The sequence below is a fragment of the Colius striatus genome, chromosome 5 (genome assembly GCF_028858725.1).
Source record: "Colius striatus isolate bColStr4 chromosome 5, bColStr4.1.hap1, whole genome shotgun sequence".
NCBI lineage: Eukaryota > Metazoa > Chordata > Aves > Coliiformes > Coliidae > Colius > Colius striatus.
The window spans coordinates 44,536,941-44,564,282 of NC_084763.1; the positions used below are offsets into that span (position 1 = coordinate 44,536,941).

Consider the following 27,342-nt stretch of genomic DNA (forward strand, 5'->3'; position numbering starts at 1 on the left):
AATGTGGCCCTAAAAAAATGTTTGGGAGTACTTATGGAAAAAAAAGGAACAGCTGGCAATCTAGAAGACCTGAGAAAGGAAGACAGGAGCACAGGGGAGAATGCTGTGGACAAACGCACCTAAAGAGTGTTTGTGTTTACTCCAGTTTTATTACTAGGTAAGAAGTTGAGGAGGACAAATGGCTCCTTCCATACCAAGAAGGCTGTTTGTATATTAGAGTGGTTGTGATGTCACTTTGCCTCAGATTCACTACTTTTATGAGAAAGATAATAGGTATCTTAGATCAGACACTCATCTATCTAGGTAACTGTGTTTTTCACATGGACTACACCAAACATTTTGTGAGGCACTGCCTGAAACATAGGTTTTTGAGTCCCACTCAGCACCTCAAAAAGTAGGGTATATTTTCCGGAACTATATTTTCCTTGGTTGGAAAGTCCATGATGAGATTTTTTTGTTGTTGTTGTTCTGTTTTATTTATTGCCTATGTAGACAGTCTTATTTACCTCAGAGCAGCAGAAGTACACCAGGAAGCAATTCCCTTGCTCAGAAACCCATGAGCCTCTGCTTGTACCCAAGGACCTCTGTCAATACTCCTTCTCAGGGCAGTGAGACCAGCTGCTTCCTTCTCCTTACATTAGCATATCCCCAATGTTCCTTCCCATCTCCCCCTTCACCTTGCAGTCAAAGCCCCAGGCTCTGCAAATACAGAGCAAACCATCTGGGGAAGCCATCCTGCTCTCCTGATCTCTAGGAGATCACCTTACTCTCCTCTCCCAATCAGTCCAGTGCACAGTGGGATGCCTTTTATTATTTCAAACATTTTATTCATAAATAAGCTTAACTCTTTCTCCGTTCCAGTATAAGATGATTAATTCACCCAGGACTTTCTGTGAGGTCTGTGTTTATTCTTAAATGAAACAGAAAGGCAACCAACACTTACTGGTGCAGCAATAGTATGAATCTCTCTGATGTTGTTTGCCATCACAATGTCCACTCACGCAGTAGTAGTGAGTATGCTCAGTGTTAATTTTTGGGTGAATTAACACCGTATGTTGGCTTTCAGTGACATGGGGCCCCAGTAGGTAGCTATGTGTGAACACAGCCTGGGGTGTCTCTCAGTCCTGGCAAGGTGCATGTGTTTGCAGAGCACCACTTAGATGTTGCCTGGGGCTGGAGGCAATGGTTTCCAAGAGTTTGAAAAACTACTATAAGTGCTAAATATTAAAAATCCCCATGCATTTTCCATTTGCAATGACAGAAAATAATCCACATGCCTCCATGTTCACAAATACCCAAGAGTTATGTCTCACTACTATGGCACTCAGAAACACAGGTGTACATGACTTATGCATTAGCTCTGAAATATTTACACCTCACTGGGGAGCCAAACGGGGAAAGTAATCTGCAACCAGTGTAGTCTGATTCAGTGCTGCACGTGAGGGCACCCAGCATGACAAGAAATACTTCCAACAACCTGACAGTTGCCCAATGTGTTTAGAAGCATATATGTTAACAGGTTGTCCTCTTGCATGCCTTGTTTTGTACATACATAAGAACTGGAGGTTTATCCCCAGTGAAATACTTGATATTATTTCCAGTGAACATAGAAGGAATTTGTCTCTGAGAATAAGACACATGATACTTAGTTGATGAAGGCAAATTTTAACACTGACTGATCACATTGGCATTTTAGGCAGCATTTCCAAGTCTTGCGCCTAGATACTTGCTTCAGTGATTCAGAATTAATAGGCACTTCTGAACATTTGTCTGTTTTGCATAAAAAACAGTAATTACTAACTCTTGCTATTAATGTTCACTTCCTATTTTATTTTGCCTGCAGAATGCTTCAAATTTCTCAAGTGATTTCTTTTTACAAATCTCAAACCACCTCCTAAACATTGATTAATTTCACTTCAGACATGAGGAAGATCTAGACTGAGTGCATCATCAAAATGTGCCTTGGAATGCAATAGCAAGTGTGATAAAATTCTAAACTAGTACTAACTTGGGACCACATTCCCTGTCCTGCTGTATGTTCACTGCTTAGGTGTGTACAGAGGATATGATCCTAGATGACATCTGCTCTTGACAAGACTCATGTTCTTACTTGAAGGGAGCTGGTCTCAGATGAAAGACCCAGGCATCTAACTGTGCTCAGGTCATTTGACAAACAAGAAGAAATGGGCTACATTATTATGACCTTAACTCCTGACCCACTGATTGTCAGAGTTCATGAGGCATTTCATTCCCTCGATGCTTTCTGTGAAGTAATGTTTGAGGAGATGTTAGGTTAAAAGTAACTAGTGAACGATTTATAACAGGCACCTGCATTAGGTTTCTATTATTTGCCTAAAGACTCCTAATAGTTTTCAATTTGAAAAGGAAATGGAGCAGGGGAAAGGAAATTGGGGAGCTGTGTCAGCATACTGACTGAGTCCCAGCTAAAGCTGTGTTGATGGGGACAGCCAGGAGAGCAGAAAGGGAATTTGCCATATTTTATTTTCAAATATTCTGCCAATTAATTAGTTGTGTTAAAGAACAAAACTGTACCCATAATGACACACTGTCTTTGATCATAGATACAGTCTAATAATCTGTTGAAGAAATAAGTCTTTCTGGTGCTCTGTTGAAAGCTTGAGCCTTGTCCTGGGATCTGGTAGGCAAGGGGAACCTCAACCCTGTCAATGTCCAGACTTTCACGTTATAGCTAGGTCATGGAAAAGAAAATGGGTTTTATTATAAGCCATTTTCAGTTTCTGACGGCAGCGGTGGGATTTATATCAGCTGTTCTGGATAACTAGAGTTCAGATGCCTTTAGCTGAGCTAATTGCTGTAAACTCTCTTTATAATTCAAGGAGAAGAAATTTCCCAGGAGACGATTCATCTGGGCCGTTTTAGAGATCTGCTTTTGGACAGTCTGTATAATACCTCAGTGTTGTCGGCTTCTTCTCGTGAACTCTGAAGATCTGTAAACAGCCAGCAGAAGCATAGCCTTCTACACTGTAGACAGATGCTTGTGATAAGATTTCTCTTATTAAAAGTAACCAAATACCATGTGCAAATTAAAACTCCCCAAACTCTAAGATGGCAAGCAGAGCAATCTAATGTTTTCTAATTTTTTTTTCCTGATGTTTAAATGTCTATTTTTTCCCCCACAACAATTAAGGATAATTGTTCATCTTAATGTCAATATATTAATGGATGATCATATTGCCTCAAGCTGGGCTATTACGCACATTAAACTGTCTTCTGTGTATGATCTCTCTGAACATCAGTCTTGCAGCCACAGAGGTTGCAACAGAAATGATTGAGAAAGATGCTGACAGAGGAGATAGTAAGCAAGAAAATATATGAAAGGTTTGCTCAGCAGATAAGCTGGATATGGAGAATTGTCTGAAATCTTACGGACTACAGTTATAAGTCAGTCATGGCTGTAAACTCAAACTGTTTACACTCATCTGCTTCGAGACACAGCTCTACCAATAAAACCAGAAAGTTTTGGCTACTCTAATCAATGTTTCCACTGACTTTAATAGACTTACTCACACTTCTAGCGTACCATGATCATCAAGACCTTCCATAGTACAGAACTTGTAGTCCTGCATATTTACATGTTGGAAGAGGATAATCAAAATCACTAGGTAATTGCAAAAGGTGTTGACTGTTACACGCAATCAGAAAACTGAATCACACCGGGTGCATATCAGGGAACTTCTGTGAAACTCTGTCAGCTTAATTCACGTTGAGCACGACGGAGTTTACAACTGCTAATGCCAGAATACAGCTGGGATCACACTTTGGCTTCTTGGCAGCTGGCACAACACATAAACACAAGTTGGTGGGCAAGAGTCTATGTCGCTGCATGTTTTAGACCCTGCTAGTGGTAATGAAATCTGTCTTCTTTCTCAACAGGACACCATAAAGATAACTCAGTGCTTGGAATATATTCGTTTCATGTTTGGAAAAAATAATCAGAAAAATTCAGGTTTGATTAATTAAAAAAACACACCTCTTTTACTGGGCTTCAAACAACTGACACAAAGTCCTATGTGGGAAAAACGAAAGCCTGAAGTAATGATAATGTAACATCAGTCCTGAATAATTCATGGCGTACAATTTCATGTTATTTTAAATGGTGCTACTTCTCTCACTGATAAGCAATAATTTTGTGTTCTTTACCTTTTTTTTTAACAAATCAGTCAAAAGGATTGTCTATTGTTATCTGCAAGAAAGTGTATTTGGAATCATTTTCAAGTCAGCTTAATAAAGCTCTGATCACAGAGGAGAGTTTTTTTCTTTAATATCCTTTACTTGTAGCAGAATATATTCAGGTTTCCATTTCAGGTTTGTTAGGAAAGGATAATTTCTTGCTACTACATAGCACTGACAGGTCTTGCATTATTTCCTGTTATCTTCTTCCCTGGCAGCTCTACCATGTCCTTAGAACAGCTTTAATTTTGTAACACGAGATGGTTACCACATGAAAGGGCAGTGGTGCTGGAAAAGCTCCCTGGGGAGACATGTCGTTGGTATAGTCCTGCAATCTACTGTCCCCAGGCAGGTCCCTGAGCCTGTGTAGAGTTCTGTGGGGCCCTGCATTGCCAGGTTTCAGGCTGTGCTTGCCACCTGGGGAGTGGACAATATCACATCCAAAACACTTCTGCAACAGAGGCAAAGAGCTCCTCTCCCCATCTCGTTCCTGAAAAAAAGCAGGAAAAGGACATTTCTCTGCAAAAGGAGTTGAAACCATCATCTGTGTTTATTAATACATGCACAGGGGTAGGTCTATGGCCTTAAGTTGCACCAGAGGAGATTTAGATAGGATATTATGAAGAACTTTTTCACTGAGAGAGTTAGACATTGGAACAGGCTGCCCAGTGAGGTGGTGGAGTCACCATCCCTGGAGATATTTAAAAGCTGTGTAGATGAGGTGCCGAGGGACATGGTTTAGTATGAAGTCAGCGGTTGGACTGTATAATCTTAAAGGTCTTTTCCAACCAAAACGATTCTGTGATTCTAGGTTAAAATGAGGAATGTGTTCACCCAGGTCCATCGAGCCACTTGCCCTGTTACTTGGTGATGTATCTACACCACCTCTTTTCTAAGGTTTCAAGAGGAGTGGAATCAAGAGGATTTCCCATCCCAGCAATGAATGGAGAAGAGGTTGCCAAACTGGAGGTGAACCAGAAAACGGGGACAAAACTGCTGAGGGCTGCAGAGGACAGTGACCCAGCAGGAAAGAGTGCAAAACTTAAATATGTAAACCTGTGGTAACCAACACCTATGGAGATGGTGTAAATACTTCTAAGTATCTGAAGGGTGAAAACTCCAAGCAGAAAAGCGGGTACTGAACTTAGACCAATACAACTGAGGTCCTGGGATGAAATCACAGAAAATAAAAAGTTGAATAACTAGTGAGAATTATTAACAATGAGACTCATTGTTGGGAAACTGAATGGTTTCCCAAGGTAGTGTTGAAAGCCCCAGCTAACTGATTTATTTGAATCTAGACTCGAAAAATCACTTGGGAAAGCACCACAGGGAACAATCTTGTGCTTGTGGGAAAGTGGATGGGATGACTTGGCGGTCTTTCCCAGTTCTAATTTCTATGATCCATTTCTCTCCTCGCCTTAGTGAAGGGAAAGAACGAAATCCCATCAGCTTTGAGGAAGGTGGCAGTGCTGTGCTTGCAAGCACCAGTGCCCTTTGCTTTCACTTCCTTTCCTCAGTGTGGGCTTTGGAAATCTGGAGGGAGAGAAGGGACAGTCAGTTGAGGCCCTTGCATGCTTTGTCCCCATACTAAATTCAAGAGGATTTTTCTAAATCTAATCAATGTTATTCGAAGGTCATAGAATCATAGAATCATAGGTCCTTTCCTTTCCTGTGAGTTTGAACACTGTTTTTCTCCTCAGGAACAGAACTGTGTAAGGGATTACAGATAATTTAAAAATAGGACTAAATTACACTTTTTCTGTCAGGTCCTCAGTGCAGATATCTGTGTTTCTCTAGTAAATGTTGCACCATTGATATCTGAGCATTAAGTATATTGTCAGTTTTCTATGCTAAGTAACATCCTTAATTGCAATGAGAAAGGATGAATATGGATTTTGGCAGATAAGCATTGGAGGAACTTTTCTCTCAACTGTACTTGAATTTAAGAAGTCTTCTTATGTATTTTACTATGGCAGTAAAGTAAAAGCTATGACTGATCATCACTAAGCCTTTATTGACCCAAGAAAATTCTGTATTTAGGATGAGATGCACTCTTTGCATTGAGATTGGGCCAATTTCCAGTTTGGCTTATCACAGAGCAGAATGAAAGTCTGAACTTTCTGTCTCCTTGTTAACTATTCACCCATCCTTGTGGCCAATGCAATTATATGTGACAAAGAGCCAGGGCTTCACTTGCACCCAGGTTTTGAGAAGAGTCAGTTACTATTTAAATCAGAAATATTCTTTAAACAGTCAGGAACAAAAGTCCAGAGACAGTAAATGGTCTGAGATAAAAGTGTGTCTGATAAGAGTTAGCTGCTCTGAAATGGAAACCAGAACAACCAATGGGCACAGTGGGCAAGAAGAGGTTTGCTGCAAGAGCTGACCAGAAGGTATCAATAAGATGTGCTGCAGATGCCTACAGCTTGTGCAGTAGGTTTAAAATGGGGGCTTGATTCCTTCCCAAGTTGGATCATTCTTCCATGAGAGTGACTAAAACTGCCAGTATGATTTTCCCCTCTTCTCGCTGAACCTTTGCTACCAAACAGCTAAGAGGACAGAATTAGGTTTGACAATAACAGCAAAGAGAGGTGGTGTGATCTGCTGTTTGGGGTGCACACCTCCAAAAGCAACCTACTAGCTGGTGTAGGAATTTTACCTTGTTTAGTGTGAAATATATAATCTGGCCTGGAGGATGACCTTGAATTTATTTTTCCCCACTCTGTGTAAAGCTACAAGGCCATGTCCCATCTATATTTTCTATTTCTATGTAATAAATGTAATGTGATGTATCTTCAACTACTTTCTGTTCCTTAGCACTCATTTAACAGAAAGGATGAAGAAACACCCAGTGTTATGCTTGTAGAGGGGACTGCTTGCAGGAACATAAAAGAAGTGATGAACCTGGTGGAGCCACAGTTTTAACTGCAAAACCGCTGACAGACTTTGAGCTGGAATTTGTAAGTCTAAATCTGCTGAGCTGCAAGAATCCTAGTTTACCCCATATAGGTTCATGTTACAAAATCCAGGAGTAGAGTTGCAGCTGTGGAAAAAAGATGCTCTTATTGAGTTGAGTATTATTTAGAAACAACCTGAAGATTATTGGTTTAAAGTTTATAACCAGAGGAAAAAAGGATTTATGAGAAAGTAATATATGTGTTTTCTAACTATGTATCTGTTTACCTATTTTAAAATATTTTGAGAAAACCTGTCATCTAGTGGTGATGTAATAGCCTGGACATCTGGAGAAAGTGGATAACATTTCCAACAAGGTCAAATGATCGCGTGCTGCATCCTTAAAGGTATCAGGCAACAGAAGATGATCTCATAAGATTTTCAAAAGCATGCCAGTAGTTTGGGCATTCAGTTTTGATTTTGGGAGTTTAAGTCTGACTGAAACACTTTCACTGGGACCAGGCTCTTATCATCCATCTAACTATGGGGGACCCACGAGCCTAAATGACTCTTGTGCCTAAATGCTCCTGTGACTCTCTTCTTGAAGTGTTCTGCTCTGGATACTATTCTGTAAATTACTGAGTTTCTCTAATTGGCTTGTTTACTTAAATCCAACCTGGAATGGAGCAGACTGTTACTCTACATTGGGCTTGGATTTTCTACTGTATTTTACTACTTAATAATTTTCCTCTTTAAACTAAGGATCAGAAATCAATTGGCCATCAATATTCCTAATTGTACTTAGATGTCAGGTTTTATGAGTCTTAACAGGACTGTAAAGATCCACGGAGACATATCGTCAAGTTTATTTTTTTTCTGTTATTCCACTTAGCAATGATTAAGATTCATTCCCTGGGATACAAATGATAATTTCCCATCTTTTATCACAGCATGAAAGTGCTATTTAGGGCTCTTTTGTCCAGTTCATCTTTATTTCATACAAGATAACTGAGAAGACCTCCTATTTTGCTCTTAACATCAAAATGATTGTCAATGTAAAAAAAAAATAAACTATAGAAGAGGAGAGAAAATTGAAGAGAGAAATCAACTCATAACCTTTTTCCTATGAATGCCAGGCTCCCGTGAAAAGGACTGAACTTTCCTAATGCTTCATTTTTAACAGAAAGTATGACAAAAAGTTCCTATCAGTATTTAAACTGCTAAGATTTGTCAAGCACAAATGGGAAAATAGTGTTTAAATAGCAGTCTAATTTTGTCTGTAATGAATATGGGCGGGTTTTTTTTGCAAAGAGGACCTCAGCAATAATAGATCATCTCTTCACTGACTGACAGGAATTCTTTACTGTGTCCAGTGACTTCAGGTAGAAATGTATGTCCGTATCTATTCAGAGCTGGCAAAGGCAATCTCTCCCTACAGTGTAAATAAACAGCGTAAATGCTGCCAGTCTTGAGATCACAGCAGCTGTTGCACAGCTCACATCTCTACATCCCACCCCACACTGCCCTGCCTTGGGCTTTCCTGCCTCCCACTCAGAGGACAGGCAGCACTGTCAGTGCTCTCTCCTCAGTGACCTGTGCAGCAGTAAAGCTGGCCACTCTGTCTGCTGACCTATTGGGGAGACCATGTTCTTTACCGAGCCCTTTGCTGCTTTCTCACCAGTGGTTCCTCAGCCTCCTGTCATCTGACAATCTGTGACTCCTTGCATCAGGGATGGAAGCACCTGAGAGTGCTGTGGTTTCATGCTTGTTGCCTGGTGTTAGAAAAGATGTGTTTTCTTGCTCTTGTTTTTTTTTTTTTTCCCCCCCAACTGTATCCACTGGCCTAATAATAATAATAATAATAATAATAATAATTCCTTTCTCCCTGTAAACTTTTCAATAAAAAGGTACAAAAGACCAGTGGGTCAAAATACGTTGTTCAAGTTGCACCTGAGAGACAGGGACACATAGGAAGAGGGGGAGCTGATAGGTTGCCTTAATCTGGGACAGCAAGAAACAGTATGTCCAGCTATGGTTATAGCACACCCTGAAATGAAATACTGGTTGCTCCTGGCTGATAGCCAAACACCCACACAGCTTCTCACTCACTCCCCTCTCATGGGACTGAGAAAAAATAGTTAGGAAGGCAAGAAGATCCATAGATTGAGATAGTGATAGTTCACATTTGCTTGGCAAGCCAGATGCCATAAATCCAAAAGTCTTTCCCTCCTTCTTTCCTTGTAGTGGCACTGCTGAGCACAGTCATGTTACATGAGATAGCATCATATAAACATCATATATCCTAGTCAGCAAGAGTCTCTAGCTTTAATTCAGTTACATCATATATCTAGAGTGATAATTTGCTTCTATCTAGGCAGATTTTTTTGAGGTTATCTTGATGTCTACCAATCAGGTGTTTTGAAAATTTACGTTAAAAAATTTGCATCAAGATTTTCACTTTTCATCACAATTCAGAGCAAAGTATAACTAAATACATTAGACTGCCTGTTCTTCTGACTAGTAATTTCTTATTGTGGAACATTCAAAGTCAGTCAATAACATAATTTTCTACGTTTTCTTTCTTTCTCATATCTTGAAATTTGCCCTGGGTGCTACAGCATAAGTCAATTCCATTGCCCAAATGTAACTCTCTTTGGTTTCCCTGGGAAACTAAAATGGCAGAAAAAAAATGTCAGAGTTCAGGAAAAGAAAACCAATCTAGCACACTTCTGTTTCATCTGTGGAGACTTTGTATTATCTTAAGAGCAGTTATCACAGAATCACACTGTACTTTTTACCAGCTTTGTCTGAAAACTGTACAAGCACAGAAAAATCTGTTCCTAGTCTGGATGACATTAAACTGAAATGAAGGTAAAAACAAATTAATTTTTGTCTGCTATAGGGTGTATGGTACCAAATGCAACAAGACATTCCCAGATTTGCTTTTGTTGCTGTCAGTAGTAAATTGTTTGCAGAGATCTAAAGGTTTTTCTGTCAAATTTTATGTTAAAAACACAGGAAATTGGTACTAATTTGAGTGTTTGGCATATAAAATCTGTCTGTGACAACTTTCAACAGATTTTGTCAAGGTCTTTGCTACTTCTGGGAATGACGATGGGGAGTAGACCACAAATCTACAACTTTAGTATGGAAAATAATGGCACAAATGACAATTTATTTGTCTTGCCACTGTTGGCAGACATTCTTGTTATGGAAAGAACTCAAATCTTCCTGGGAAATGTACCAATATAAGGATGTTTCTAGCTTTACATCTTCTGTGAACCACTTCATATCTGTGTTTCTTTTCTAGGCTCCACAAAACCAGTAAGATATTGACAAGTTGGATGGCTGACAGACGGAAGGAATTAAAAAAAGGGAATTGAGAATTATAAAAGAAGCCTTCAGGGAAATGGTTTGTGAACATAAACAAAATTAGACTTTGTCTTAGTGATGACTAAGGTGAAATATGAAATGCAAATATGTAAAATACCACTAAGGTCATAGAGCTCATAAAAAACCCCCCTCAGAAGGACAATTTCACCTCTTCCCCTAAGAATAGACACAGACTACAGTCCTAACTGCCCAGCAAGGCTAGCAGGAGCCTGGATGTGCTGCTTCCATTTGTCGGCACTGCGTGCACTCAGCAGCCACAATTTTGGAAATCATGATTCCTTTAGATGACTTCTCTTCCCATATCACAAAATCACAGAATGGTAGGGATTGTAAGGGACCTTTAGAAATTACCTAGTCCAACCTTCCTGCTAAAGCAGGTCCACCTAGATTAGGTCACACAGGAACATTTCCAGGTGGTTTTAAAGACCTCCAGAGAAGGAGACTCCACAACCCTCCCTGGGCAGCCTGTGCCAGGGTTCCCTCACCTCAACAGTGTAATAGTTTTTCCTTATGTTTAAATGGAACTTTTTGTGTTCCAGTTTCTTTCCCTTACTCCTTGTCCTGTCACTGGTTACAACAGAAAAAGTGATAACCCAACCTCCTGACATCCATATTTGTAAATATTAATGAGATCCTCCCTTGGTCTCTTCTTATCCAGACTAAACAGCCCCATTTCCTGCAGCCTTCCATTGTAAGAAAGATGTTCCAATCCTCTCATCATCATGGTGGCCCTGCACTGGACTCTCTCCAGAAGTATAGTGTGGGGTTTTAAACTGCTTCATTAGTCATGAGGCTGCACTGGCTCCATTACACTTTTTAAAGCAAGTTGAAGCCTAGACTAAAGAATGTAGGAAGTAGTACCTTGGAAAGGTAGAATGGGATGAAATTCTTACTGATAAAATGTACACTGAGTGTAAGAAAAGTGGACAGGGACACTGAACTGGGTACAGCTTCCCCTCATAAAGTGATTAAAACAACAATTCTTGGCTCCAGTAACTCAGTTTCTCATAAAAGGCATATTTAAACATTCTTCCTCATATTCCTGCTTGAAAAGAGCTCTTTTAAATAAATTACAGCTCTTTGTTTAAATCTTATGAGTGCCACAGACAAGAAATCTGACTATGACAAGGCAGTTGGTATGCTGGGTCTAGTGTGAATCTTTCCCAAAGTCAAGCACACTCTCACTTTTGTTATTCTTGGTACTGATTATGTCTCCAGTGGTCTACAGGATTTAGAAACTATATTTTGTGTACAAGACTGTATCTGTGCAGCACTTAAAAAATGGAAAACTCATCCATTATTCCAGATCCTAAAGTAATATGAAAGATAACTAACCAAAACAGATTAAGCAAATTTAGCTGAGGAGTAGTTCAGTTTCAAACAGAGCTCTAAAAGACTTTTAAGTCAACTTCATTACTTCAGGAGAGGACTGCTTGCTCGTTTCACATCAGAAAGTAGGAGAATGTTACTCTGCACAGAACTCTTAGTTGTATTTAAGTTCTGTGGTTGGAAAAGATCCAGCAGATAGGTCTCCACCCTGCTACCTTGCAATTTTTCCAACTGTCCCTACTGAATCTAGCTAATGTAATTGTTGAAAGGAAAGAGTAAGACAAGCCTGGATGAATTATACATGCCTTTCCCCTCTGAGCTTATCCTCCCATTTCTACACTTAATCCACTGCTCCATGTGTCTGAGGGAGAATTAAGTTTATGACAGCATCTCCACAACTGACATCCTCATAAATACTGAGGTCTGCCAGTTGAGGTATGCTCATGAAAAAAGAAAGATTGTCTATGCAGTAGTTTCATCAAAGGGGTAAAGATTTCTGTGTAGTATGTGTCCAACAGTTAAGTCTTCATATGATTGAACGTCACGTTTTAGCCTTGCTGATAAGTACTTTCCATGGTTAGAGTAGAGCAGAATTAAAACTACATTATCTAAGTTTATTCATTTTGATTAGAAAGGAAATGAGCTGAGATTTGTTTTTGTTGTCAGTCTAAAATGAGGTTTACGGTAACCTTGTACAACAAGAACTGGGTATTCCAGATCTAAAAAAGCAATTAATAAAGAATGCTTTTTATTGATAACTGAAAAACTTCATCTGTTAGGAAATGCAAATTCAGAGAGGTCTGTGTTTTGTCCTGTAAACAAAGCAACGTAGGGACATATTTATGAATAAATCTTCACCTATGTTGCCAATATTTTGTGTGAACTTACTTGAAGTGTAAATATTTAATGTCTTTTTTCACTTCATTACTATTTATTTTTTCTGTGTGGGAGTAAAGGCAACCTTCAATACTGTAGACCAAATAAATAATGTATTACTTAGTCATGAAAAATGCCAGAGGAAAAGAAATGAGAGGATATCTTACCTTTGGTCATCACAATGCCTGCAAGAGTTTTGTGGCGGGCATGCATGGAAGTGAAATTGTCTGTCAGCTCCTGGAACTTCTGTGCAACCATTTGGTATACGGAGTCGGCAAAATCCTGAAAGACAGTCAGAAAGAATTTTTTCACTTCTTTGATTGAGGCACCTGGGCGTGTCTGCAGATTAATCACCGGTTGTCAACTGCGGAGTGGTCTCTTTTAGAATTAGACACCACCTATCCAAGCAAAGATAAAAGGAGCATCTCTGTCGACTACCCACATCCACGCTCAGTAGTGGCCAAATTAACTGAATTAAAGCTAGAGACCCTTGCGGACTAGGATTAGTGGCAAAGGGAGAAGATTTCAAGGATTACTTTTTTCAGCCTCATAGACGTTGATCCAGGATTAGTTCACAAGAAATTCGTTGGTCCTTAAAGCTTTTTATTGTAGTGAGCTGAAGAGGCAGACGTGTGTCAACAAATCACACATTTCCATGAGCCCACTGAAAATTTCTGTTAGCCCTCTGAAACCTGGGAGATGAGCTGAGGCATGAGTTATAGAGAGACATCACCTGTTTCTGCATTCAAGGTGAGTTTTTAATTGCTCACAGCCACTCAGATAAAATGATCAGCTCAGGAAACTGAGCTATGTTCAATGCTATCAGAAGAGTACCATGGTCAGTCTTGCCTCTATCCTGACAACCACTGGGAGGAAGGGAAGGGGAACCTCTGATTGCACATCCTACTAAAGATGTTGCTTGCACAAGTTCAGTGGAGTGCAGTAATGCTGAGGAATAGATCTGTCCAGTCTCCTCCTTAGCACAGCATCTTTGTTTAAAGGTCCGCTTTTCTCATGAACTGGGCTCTAGATATTGTGTAGTCATGTACCCCCAGGTCTGGGTGAGTCCAGTCACCAGGGAGAGCCTTGGGAAGCTGGGTACTGAAGCCAAGCAGAGCAAAAGGTCTAAAAAGTGAATTCTGCAGACTGCCTATGGACGGCTAAAGAGAGACAGGGAAGTGCTGGAGAGAGCCCAGTGAGGGGCCACCAAGATGATCAGGGGAATGGAACATCTTTCATACGAGGAAAGGCTGCAGGAACTGGGGCTGTTTAGTCTAGAGGAGACTGAGGGGTGATCGTATTAACATTTATAAATATCTAAAGGGTGAGTGTCAGGAGGTTGGGACATCCCTTTTTTCTATAGTAGCTAGTAACAGGACAAGGGGTGATGGGATGAAAATGGAACACAAAAAGTTCCACTTAAATATAAGAAAAAACAATTTCACTGGGAGGGTGAGGGAGCAGTGGCACAGGCTGCCCAGAGAGGTTGTGGAGTCTCCTTCCTTGGAGGTCTTCAAGACCTGCCTGGACATGTTCCTATGTGACCTGATCTAGGTGACCCTGCTTCTGCAGGGGGGTTGGACTAGATGATCTCTGGAAGTCCCTTCTAACCCCTACCATTCTATGATTCTATGAATGTGAACCCAAATCAGCTCTAGCACTCCTGAGAACTCAACTTCTTGGACTGTTTCCCTACTGAAACATTTAATATCTTTTAATTCACTTAATCTCTGCACTTTGTTTGGCACAGAGCCCTTCAAGCATACATTAAAGATAAGTCAGAGGAACGCTGTTTGTGAGCATGACTTGTTCTTAAAGTGCTTTGCAAGCCTGAACATAAAAAAGTCAAATCCAAATGATTTTTTTTTTTAGCCAAATGACTTCTTTTGTGAAACTAAGATGTACCTACAAATTCTTCTAGGAGCAGTTCCTAGGTGTTAGACCTTACTCTGGGATGCTGACAGGAGCCCAGCTGCCATCCTGTAATTTGTTTAACCCTGAGTGATTGTATCTATGTTGTGAAAAGTGGCTTGACCAAACAACAATTCCAATTTTTCTTATGATGTTGGCTAAGCCACCTGGGGTGAGGTCCTGGTACAACAACCCCATTGAATTCATTTGGTCTGTTTAAGTGGGTTCATGGCACATATCATGGAGAGGCTGAGTGTGTTATTCATCCTTCCTGACCCTGAAAGATCCACAGTGATGCAGAAGTAAGGAAATGTATTTCAATAGATTATATCCATTATTTTTCTCCTAAAACTATTAATGCTGATGAAAACATGTTGGTGAAAATACAGTGTTTTAAATTGGGAGAATATACAGCTATTTTTCAGAGGAAAGCAGATTCTAATTCACAAGTATTATCAGTAATATCACTGCCACTGAGAGCCTCTGCAGGCTGTTCACCATATGTTTCTACAGTTTGTTGCAGAAAGTCAGCTTAATTTTTACACATGATTATAGCAAATATTTAAAAAATTGAATTAAATAAAATATAGCAACAATTAGACATCTCCCTTTTCATAAAAATTGGAATATTTTTCCCATGTACAATCCTTATAAGTGATTACAATTTTCCCAAATACATAGAATCTAGGATTTCTTTGACAGAATAATTTTTCTTTGTTTTACTAAATGCATCTTTCCAAGGTATTGCTCTGGGAACAAACCATTTGCCCAAACAGACAGTTTAATAAAACATGGAATAAAATATGCTGGCTCACTGCAAAAGAAGGAAAGAGCCATACAAACCCTTTCTGGGAGATGCATGCAAGACTCTACACTAGAATTAGATGAAAACTAAGAAAAATTATCAGGAACAGTTTGACAGTTCCTAAATGGAATTTCACTTTGTCTGTGTTTATACCTCCTCTAATCTAATTGTCCACAACTACCATGTGAGCAAGGTATTGTTCATACAGTGCTTCTGAAGGATGAATTTTGGGTCAATTCTCATTTGTCAAGCATCAAGGCACTCTTGTGATATAAATGCAATTATAGTTGCTTTACAGATGAGTGAGTGAAGGCACTAACAGGGTGAGGGACTGGTCCAGGGGAATAGCACAGAGCTGGGCACAGCCAGGTGTTCTGATTTCCTGATGCTCTGGCTAAGTGCTTGGTGCTGGAACACTGCCTGTCTTTCATAATATGAAAGTTTGTTTCTAAACTTGTTTTTTCCTACTGAAGAGTGACTTCAGCCATAACGGAAAACTAAAATGTGTTTGCAGGATTGATATAACTGGGTCCCATATGGTGGACTGTAAACCTGATCAGTCTTATTTAGATTAGAAAGAAAGAAAGAAAGAAAGAAAGAAAGAAAGAAAGAAAGAAGAGTATTGAAAAAACTCTCATCATTTAAAAACCAAATCAAATCATAAATTTCATCTTCTGCAGTACAGCAATCCAATCCATGCCTGCATTTCTAGTATACCCTCCAAATCTGCATCCCAGGGCATTTTGTGCTCATTAAGAGTTAATTAGCTTAGAGGCACATACAATTCCTAAAAGAATCATTTTAAAAATGCTAAAGAGAACAAATAACTTTCAACTTTGGATTTAGAAATCCCCACAGTCAGAACTTTCTTCACTTCATTTGGCAATAGGTTCCAAAGCCAGAGAGCAAAGAGACTCACTAAAGGCAAAATAACGACATGACTTCAGATAACATTTAGGGACGATAAGGAATTCAGCATTTGTTGATCTCAAGGAGTGACCTGGGACATTAAAGAACAGCAAATCCATTAAATGTGAAGCCTCTTAGCTAAAATAAGTCAGACGGGTATTTTTTTGTCTTGAATTCATTGCCTAAATGAATGCCAGTGAAGTTAAGAGAAGTAAAGGAATGGCATACATGAACACATGTATGATGCAGCAAAAACAACCAGAAAACGTAGCATTTAATCTGAGAGGCCATTTACCATCTATTGTATTGCCCCAAGTTTCCAGTTAATATTCCAAAGTACAATGGGAAGGAAGAAAAAAAGCAGTCTGTTTTTGAGGATGGAGAAAAATAATGAGTGAATAGATGTATTGCTCAGCCCTGTAAAGGATTTGATACCCTGAGGACTGATGCATGCAATGCAGCAAAACTGCAGGGCCTTGAATAATCCACCCCTAAAAGCTGTCCCAGTGGCAAAGCTGCATATGGGCTTAGTTTCCTGACTTATACCTGTAAGTTACAAAAGGCGTAGAGTGCTGTCTTCCTCTCTAACACACATCAAACAGCTCTTTGGCCTGATCCATTGACGTGCACTGAAATCAGTGACAGTATTTCTTCCTATATAGTCTTTTGACTAGATGTCAATATTTTTACAAAGATGAAACTGGTTATAAATACACCTAATGCATATAGGACAGATATAGTGGAGATAAGAGTTGATACATTTAGCCTTGCTCAGTTTAGAACCATAGATTTCATTCCAGAGGTTTTCTTGTTTTACTATTAAACAATAATCCTAGGAAACTAAAATATACATATCCAGATGATCATTCCTGATGCCATGTAAACCACAAAAATCCAACTATGGATGGCTATTGTGAGCATGACTGAGTTTTTGAGATACAGGCTAGACTACGTTATCTGCCATCAGAAGTGACTTAAAAATCATACACAAAAGGAACCAATCTCAGAGAAAAGTTGTGTTCTCTGATTCCACAGTTCCTACTGACAGATACGAGTGAAAATAAAAGTCTCCATCTGGGGTAAATACAAGAGCCAAATACATCTTGGCAGCTTCTGGACAAATATCTGGTTGGTAGTAGATAAAGGAAAAATTTCAGGGGAAAAAGAAGAGCAGAAACTTTCCTTGTGAAAGAGAAATTCAATGTAATTAATAGAGGTGCACGCAATTGCACTGATCACATAATAGCAGAGAAATGGTAGCTTGGAACAGGGTGCTGGGGCAGAAGGAAATAAACAGGTACAGACAGTCAGAACTCTAATTTTTTTTACCAAAAGATACAGGAGAGAATAAATGCTTAAACACTGTTTGAGTTCAGAACCTAAGAGAGATGTGTATTTGGATGTTAAACCTCCTCAGAAAACTGAGTTCTGAGGCAAAACACTACTGAAACCAGTGGAAGTATGCCTGGCTCCAGATAAGACTCAACTGGCAAGGATGCAAGTTCAACCATGTCCATGCCCTGGTAAGGCAGAGTAAGCTTCACCACACCAGCTTTGCGTGTGTTTTGGGAGAAAGAAATGTGACTCTGGGGAAGAACTGACCTTCCAAGTGCAGAGCTTCTTTCAAATACCCTGGTTTGGTTCACCTGCTATAAAAATCTGAGCTTTCACGGGTCCTCTCTTAGGTTTTCCTGTGCAAACAATATTTGTTTCACAATTTCTTTGAGATCAAAACTTTGCTCAGTCTTACTAATATAGTGACTGATATGAGTAAAGCAAACAAAACTGCTAGGCTCACACTGAGGGGCAAGTCTTGGTTCCATACAAACCATGTACATTGCCTAAATGCCTCCTGTCACTGGTGGAAGCAACAGTTACTTGTTCAGCTGCCTGGCTGAAGAAAGAAAACAGTTAACAGTAAACTTTCCACAGAGAAAAAAGACTCTGAAATCCTGCAGTACTTAATGAGCTATATTTTAACATAAACAAGGAGTCTGGAAAAATGAAAAATAGATGTCATTACTATTAGAACTGCACTGTGTTGTCTGAAGTATTCATCTGTCTTTGATTACCATATCAAATTACTTGTGTTGTTCACAAAGGAAAATCAAACTTTAGATCATACCACTATAGAACCAAAAACTTTTAGTAATTTCTCAGCACTAATATTTCAAATGGTATAAATAATTAAATGTGTTCAAGTTTGCAATGGGAGTCTTCAGGGTAAAACTGACATTCAACAGGAGTAGTAAGGATATTAAAATCAATAGATTATAAAGGAGAAAGCCTTTAGTAAACATTTTCTATTGAAATCCTGTCTTAGGGTTTATAGGGTTGAAATATCAAAAAGGTTAGATTTGCATATGGATGGGAAAAAATATTCTACTATACAGATATCACCATAGGCTCTGTTTCTCCTGTCTCCCAAGTACTTTATTTTCTAGAAAATTACTGACATTTGGGGGGTAAATGTTGAACATGATGAATGGGAGGCAGGTTGAATTAAGTTCACAGCTCTTTTCACAGATAAAAGGAGATGCACACCTAGTTCTTCTTAGTGGCCGAGGGGGAAACATGCACCAGTTGACAGCAAGAGTTTGTATTATTTCCTGCAGAGAACCTTCACTGTCTAAATGGGAGGGGAGGAAATCACTGCACAGAGAATATCAATCCTGAAGTGCTGCTCCTGGTCAGGGTATGTAGCAAATTGCTACACAAGACACTTTTTCTCAGGCTTGTAAATAAGTTTGCTGTAGCTAGTTGGAGATTCATCGCTAAATGATTTTACCCTTGAGCCAATGAATTAGTCAGGCTCTTCCCAGGTACTATATCACCTTCAAGATGCAACCTTGAGAAGAGAAATAGTTGAGGGTCATGAGCTGCCCTCCATCATCAGTCTTCTAACATCAATTTAACACCAGAAGCTCCTCTAGCAAGGTGGAAAGGGCAGAGTGAGGACCTAGAGGGATGAACAAACAGGGGTGACCTGTGGAAGGCAGAAGGGCAGCAGGTCATGGGCAGTGGGTTCCTTACCCTGCTTCCTGGCAGCCTCGGTGTGAACCATTTGCTTTGTCATGAATCATCTTTCTTTTGAGGTAAAAGGGGACAATTTTTACCTACCTATAATGGGAATTGTGAGGAAAATGGCGCTGACACTGGTAAGACTCTCAAAGCAGGGTCAGACAAGGACTTCTGCAGCCAGACTGGTGGCTGTATTCCACAGTCCCTCATAACTCTGCCTTCTTTCAGCATGCAGAGGCATTTACAGAGTATTACTCAAAGAACAGGGCACTACCAGGGAATTCATTGCAGTTCTTTCCTTGAGATGTGCAGTAATTATTTCTTTCTGATCATAACTCCTCCAGTATTGATCATTATGTCTGGTTTTGGCTTATCCCTCAGGGCCAGCATATATGGGCTTTGTTTTATCCTAGATGGCTGTGGTTTTATTTTGTCTGGCTATATGTTTTCATTTCAGCTGACCGCGTTCATATATCCTGTGTACATCCTGATTCAGAGAGGTCTTCTCACTCGTGCTGCTCAGAGGGGATTGTGTACTGAACAGGCAGCAGCTGGGTACACATTCCCACACTGGGCCTCTAATGAAAACTCCAATAATGCACTTCTGATGCGGAATATCCTCACGCTTTTCTTATCAAGATTGATGGGGAAGATCAACTGCTCCTATTGATTCAGTCAAAAGAATCTCTTTCACCATCCTCCCCATCTGTTCATAGTCCTATTACAATGTTTTAGCTACATATGATGCTGAGCTATGACAGTGAATTCCTTATTTCTGTAATCATCAAACATCTTGAATTTGCTCTGCATTCATGAAGGCTCCTCGGTGGCTCAGCTGACTCTGTCTGTCTTGGCCAACTTGTCCAGGCTGTGCAATGGACTCCTGGGCTCAAAGTGAGTATTTGCTGGCTACTTCCCTCTCCTCCTCTCACTCCATCTAGAAGCCGATTGCTCTGCTCATTTGGTTGTTGTCTGTGTCAGGAGGTTGGGACATCCATTTTTTCTATAGTAGCTAGTAACAGGACAAGGGGTAATGGGATGAAGCTGGAACACAAAAAGTTCCACTTAAATATAAGAAAAAACTGTTTCACTGTTCAGGTGAGGGAGCCCTGGCACAGGCTGCCCAGAGGGGTTGTGGAGGCTCCTTCCCTGGAGGTCTTCAAGACCCACATGGACATGTTCCTATGCGACCTGACCTAGGTGAACCTGGTTCTGCAGGGGGGTTGGACTAGATGATCTCTAAACGTCCCTTCCAACCCTACCATTCCATGATTCTATTACTCTATGATTAGTGATCCTTTACTAAGTATCAGCGCTGTGCTGGCTGCTGTATGAGGTAGACTTTGAAAACAGTTGTTGTATGGAAGACAGAAGAATGACAAGATGCCCTGAAACACCTCAGAACGGGAGTCAGAAGAGAAAATTTCTTCTCCCACTCCTTTGTCTTTTGGATTTCCCAGTAAACTAGGGCTTATGAAATTGATAGCCATTGCCTGTGCTGGGGTTGGGAGGATAAAGCATGCATGGAGAAATTGAGACAAAGGTGAAATGAGAGGGTTAGTTAAGATTCATCTTTGGTGAATCTCAGCACCTTTATCCGGGAGAGGTATCCCAAGGCCTTCTTTAGGTTTTAGATTCAACCCTGTTCTAACGAATGTGAGGTCTGCTAAAAATAATTTTATTTGATTTTGATGAATTGTTCATATATCCAGCTCCAGCACCGATTAAAGGCAGCAGTTGGCTTCTCACTTGTGATGTTTATTGCTAAAGGCAAGTAGAAAGTCCTCTGCTGCATCTGAAACTTTTTTACTAGTCTCACAGCCAACTTTGTTTTATTCTCTTCAGTGAGATTTTCAGTCATGACTAGCAAGAGAACTTTTTCCTAAAATGTTGAATTTTTTCTCAGAAATATAAAATTTGGGGAGGGGGCAGGGAACAAGTTTTATTGGCGCGTCTGGGGATGGATGGACAAATTTGATGGCTATGATGTCAGTTCTGCTACGATGAAAAGCTTGTGAATTTGTACATGACTACTATCATGTGAATTTGTACATGACTACTATCATGTGAGTTTGTAAATGAGATTAATCAATATCTCAAACAAGATTTGTAGCAGCAGTAGGAAGGACAAAGATCAATGGGAATTTATTCTACAAGCTCAGTGAAAAAAAAGAAAAGATCTGTTTTCTCAATATATCCCTTGACTACAGGGAATAAATCAAGCTTAATATAATGCATCTTTTTATTTGTTTCAGAAACCTCTGGAGTGATTGAAAGAAAACAGAACACACAAAATAAGCATACTATTGAAAAAGGGAATGCTGTCAAACTGAAATGCCCCAGCTCCTCCAAAAAGTACTGTTTTCTATTTACTGGGAAGACATTTTGTATGTAGGTTTAATTAGAATCTTTAAATTCACATTAGTGTGTTAATGTTAGAATGCTAACAGATGAGCCCCTCTATTTGATGTTGATTCATTGCAGTCTGCATTCATCTTGCTTTAAAAAGATGCTTCCAATAAGCACCATTTCAATGAATTTAGAGGAAACAAGTTTTTCCACCAACATGAACAGTTGTTCCCTAAAGGAGGCCATGCTAAATTTCCAGCTTTGCTTCTTCTGAGTACAGCTCTGCATTTATCGCTCTGGTAACGAAGAATGTCCATACCAATTTCGCAGAATCATTCTTGAAGTCAATACTGCACCTGCTAACAAACACCAGAAAGGAGGGGTTGGTTGTTTGCCTTTTTCCTCTTCTTTTTCTGATCCTTAACCCAAAAGCCTTCTTCCTACAGAGGCACGCGTAAGGTTGGCTGCAAGTGCTGAATAATTCAAAACAATGAAGTAGTGTTCGCTTTTCAGCCTTTTGCCTGCTTTAGGACAAGCTTCAGATGTCAAGCTGTTGTTCACTACAGATATTAAATTAGCACGAATAGGTTTTCTTTAACTAGATAAAAGCTCTATAAAGCCACCAGTGCCTAGGAATGGCTAACTCTGTAAAAAGGCTTTTACTATCTCTATAAAAAACTAGGTTTTAGATTCATATTATGAGCTGTCTCTCTTTAATAAAATCAATGGTTTAGCTCAGAAATGTCCTCTCAGTTTTCTGTTTCCTCGCTTTATCTTTCTCAGGTGTCTTAAAACGAATATCCTTTGGAAACTAACAGAGGCAAAACCCTTGTCACATACAATACTCTCAACTGTTCGAGGTCCACTCTCTTCCCAAAGCCTAACCAGCTAGCAGCTCTTGGGTAAATGTTCAAAGCAGGGAGAGAACAGTGCTTGCTCAAATCCCTTGAGTATCACTTTGAAAACCTGCGCCTGTGTGTTTATGGTTCTCATTAAGGGACTGCGCTGTTAAGAGCTTTCCCCATCATACATATGCTTTGTTAGATAAAGCAGGGTGCAGACAGTGTCCAAAACAAATTTAATCTATTCTGAACTGCTGATCCCAGCAAGGCACTGTGCGATTCAACTTTGTGAATCACTGCAGAGCAAGGCATATAATACACTGCGTGGCAATTACTATACAGACATTGGAATTTTTCCTTTCTTGTTGTTAAAGATTTTGCTGTCATTTGCTGTAACGATTCTCGAAATCTGTCTGTAACCTTGCTAACAACCTTTCCCTTGGCTGGGAGAGGTGGTAAGGCAATCTACATTTCATGTTACCTCACCTTTCTCTGGGCTACTCCTCAAATGTGTAATTAGTAGAGACAGTTCTCATCATTTATGGTGGCTTTGTGCCAGGAGAGGCAGAACTGTCGTTTTGGCTGAATCATGATTGCCACTCAGGCACCCAATACAGCCATTTGGGACTGGAACATACCCGGGGCCAGGGCTAAAAACAGTCTCTCCCTGACTTACTGTCTCTTACTGGACAAACAGAAGCAATTAACATAACATTGCTGAGATCTGAAAAGTTTCACTGTATTATATCTGCCAAGAACCAGCATCTGAAGCTAAAAATTCAGCATTACTTTTAGCTCATGCTCTTACAACCAAATATCATTTCTCCATCACCCTCCTCTTCATCTCCAGTCAAGAAACTCCTAACCAAGTGTCCACACCTAGAACCTGGGAATAGCCTTCTTAAACCCTGTGACAACACTCACAGGCAAAATCCATCATCTCAGTAGACTTGTCTTTAAGCAAGAGCCCAGGAGAATACTGAGCATGAGGCCAGGAGACTGTGGAGGGGCACTGTGTGTGCTGTGCTCCACAAGATGTCTTTCCCTTTGGACCATACCCATGAGAGGAGTGGAAAGGATTTGCCCACAGAGAAGCGTAATGTTACATCTTCCACTTACAGCTCCAATTTCTTATGGTAAACAAAACATTTTAAAAAGATCCTTCATAGGAAAGTTGCTTTAAGTCATTTATGGGTAATAAAAGAAGAGCTTCTTGGGAAGAAAAAGACAAAGAGTAGATGGATAAAGCCAACAATGAAATGAAAAGCTATTAGTTCTATTTACTGAGGTACTTAAGCAAAAATCTCAAAGCAGTTTACCTAAAAGTTGACCAAACCTTATGAAATTCACGTGAGTTAGGTAAATATATTTATTTCTATATAATTGTTGATTAAATTGAGAGACAATTGGTTTTAGTATTTTGCTCAGGTAAGTCACTGTCAAAGACAAGAGATAGAATGTGAAATTCTTTTTTAAAGCAAAACTAAAGGCATAACACAAATATGGATGCATTTCTTTTATCAGTGCACCACTTTCTGGAAGGACATCTCAAAAGATCTCTAAGGTTCCCGTGTACAGCTATGGGGTAAGAAATAATCTCTCAATATTCAGATAACAAATCCTTACAGAAAAGAGGGATAACCATCTTCATACCCAGCTCTCAGAATGTACAAAACTGTGTCACCAATCTGTTTTTAAGGTAATCACTGTATGTTAGCTCATTTGGTGAGATGCGCACAACTTAAACGAGCATTCCAGAAAATTACTTTCAGCATGTTTCTCTCTCTAGCTCGGCTCAAAGGGGTCCTCAGTGAGGAGGAGCTGGCACACATGCCTTGCATTACCCTTTTCAGTCTATGAAATTGTCCTGCCAAAACCTGAGGGAAGGGATGCAGCACATGAGGGTACACAAAATTCCTGGACTCAAGAGCTGTCTAATGTGGACAGAAAGGTAAAACATGCTGCTTGGAGCCTCTGAAAACAGTAAAAGCCAAAAAGTGGAGGATTTCAAGCCTGTCTGCCATCGCACTTTTATTTTCTTCTCTTTCTTCATCCCTTCTCTTCCTGTGATGATGTGTTTAACCATTTTCCCCACCTCCTCTGTCAAAAGAATCTGTGCTTAGCCTCACAGAAGCATTGTCTAGGTGGTCTGGAAACCCAGACAAACTATTATACAAATCGAAGTCTATCCAGTTTCTGATAACACCAAAACTAATTTATTTTTTGTTTATACTCCACTACCTTTGACAAAGCTTCCTCTGGAGATTTATATCTCCATCCTTGCTGCCTTCCAACTGTTTGTCAATTGTTTTTGTTTTGCAACCAACAAAAGAAAAAACAACATCTGACAACAACCTTGGAAGAGGTACCGAGTGCAGAAGTTTTTTTTTCAGATGTGATAAAATCTTGCCTAAAACCATGTCCAACCTTTTCAGTAGAAAGTCCAGATGGCTTTGCAGCCTGTACAACAGACTTTATACACTGATGCTTCTCTAAGTGTCAGCAGGGTGTTGTCTTCCAGAACTAGTAAATGCGCAATGAAAGGCAGCTTGGAGGGGAGAAATAAACACAAACAAAAAACCTGCCTCACTTAAATCCCCCTTGTCTCCCCCCTCAATCAAATTAATCTGAGAATTTCTATGTGCATCTGACTGAAAATTCCCCTGGGTTGAAGAAAGGCTTTGCAAACAACTGGAGGTGTAAAGGATGGGGTAGCGGTTCAAGCAGCTCCAGGGTGAGCAGTGATTTACACACTGGCTGCTGACTCTAGGTTGCCCTTGCCTGCATGGCAAATATTTCAACTACAGGATCAGGACCCTTTATGAGTCTGTATTTAGGCTTCAAACTGCAGCATCTCAGAGTGTTGTTTTCACTATGGTCAAATTAGCACAAAGAAGCATTACTGAGTCTGACGGGCAGGCAAGGAAGCGGGTAGGTGAAGGTTTAGGGATTTAGGCTGTGTTTCTGCCTGCCCCTGTGTCTGGATCCCCTGCAGCCTGATGCCAGGCATATCATCAGACTTTGCCTCACTTTCCAATCTGTAAAACAGGAACATTTTGGCAAAGCCATGCTTATGACGTCTTTGATATAGATGGGAGACAAAGTTCTGTTTTACTTCAATTTATGGCCAAGCTTACTATGGGATTAGCATTATTTTGCCACTCCTCCACTCTGCATACTGCCTCACTTTACGCCTAGGCAGTATGGGAGGATGAATAGTAAAACAGTTCTGCTATGGCCAGTACAGGCCCTGTGGCCATGCCAAGCCCTGATAGTAGCTGCACCCTGCACTCAGGAACACAAGTACAGAGGATATCTGCCCATCTACACCAGGAGAAAAGCTGCTTGCCCTTGGTATCGCTTTGCCAAGAGAACCATCATCTGCGTGATACCCATGGCCACTGTTAACACTGCAGCTCTCTCGTTAGTATTCCAGATTCTGTTATAATTGTGTAGCCTTGCAGTTGGCAGCACTCTTACTCCATGTCTCTGTAGAGTTTATCCCATCATAGGCATGCTCCAGGACCAGAGAGCCTTGATATGACTGCAAGGCAAATAATAAGTGATAGGAAAAACAAAAAAGGAAAGAAAAAATAAAGGAAAAGAAACATAAAAAAAGAAAAAAAAAGAGAAATCTGGTGCACACAAAGCCCTTCCATCCTGTCTCTGTTTTTGTTTTTCATTGACACACTACTCGTTTTGAGCTGACAGCTGTGGTCCAGCCTTTGTCAGGTAATTAATCTGGGTAGTTCATTTTCACAGGTGAGTAGCAGGTTGGCACTTCTCCTCTAGCAGCATTTGTGGGTTTGTTCTTTTCTTTTCAGAACAGCATGGGTTTAAAAATGTGTGTGTGAGAATATGAGCACACAACACACTCTCAGACACGGCCAGCCATTTATTCCTTCCTCAGTGCAGAGTTATATGCTGCAGTTATAACTCCTGTTCTTTGCAGGGTGAATGGAAGGAAATCTCAGACAGGAATTTAAAAGGATCAGACTTGCTTCCATTGATTACAACTGACAAAACACTGAAACCACTGAGTTCCTTTGCCAAGGTTGAACACCATTGGTCTGACTGACACTACGACGTCTGTGTCTGTTTGGAAATGACATGATTAAAAACAAAGAAAAAAAAAGTGAGAGATTGAAAGAAAAGCCATCATATCTCTTGGTGGGGAAATGGGGGTGAGCTACTGCATTTTAACATTTGGTTGTAATGCAGTAATACTATTAAATTTTGCCCATAGACTGCTGACAGACAAAATGAGCACATTTTCTTTTTGTCCATGCAGACAGTGCTCTGCAAGGTTACCAAGCTGGGAAACATGATTCTACGGTTCTTGTGCCAAAGTGCCAAAATATTCTTTCATTGAAGCTGTATGCCTTCAAGCCATCCCTGAGCTCCACAGAGCCGCTTTCTTCTGTTTGATGGTTTCTTGCCCCAAGATAGCTATCTTGACAAAGAACTAGGTAATACATGGCAGGGCAACACAACTATACATCAGCATCTCTGTCCTGTGCAACCAACAAAGGCTTTCTTTATTTCTTCTTCCTTATATGCCTTCTTCCTTACATTTCTTCTTCCTTATTATAACCCAGTATGTTCTTAAAAACTAATCTGCATGTTAGTCTGTTTTTCCGGTGTCCTGGGGTATCCCACTCCTCTGTTCCCACAGGCAATCAAGAGATGGGTCAATTCAGATTATGCTGTGAAAAGACATAAAGCCATGTCATATATTTTTCTCTCTTGGATTAGTAATACTAAAACACCCTTTGAGCCAAACAGTGTGGTGAGCTG

The 27,342-nt window shown here is 40.1% G+C and overlaps 1 protein-coding gene across 2 annotated transcripts in view; it reads right to left on the reverse strand.

Moving 5' to 3' along the window:
- The window catches only part of ADARB2 (adenosine deaminase RNA specific B2 (inactive)), a 321,856-nt gene that overhangs the window by 47,234 nt on the left and 247,280 nt on the right, over positions 1 to 27,342 (reverse strand). For both annotated transcript variants that reach the window (XM_061996930.1, XM_061996931.1), the window contains one exon: positions 12,876 to 12,990. In XM_061996930.1, the coding sequence (XP_061852914.1) occupies positions 12,876 to 12,990 (115 nt within the window). The remainder of the gene's footprint in view (positions 1 to 12,875; positions 12,991 to 27,342) is intronic.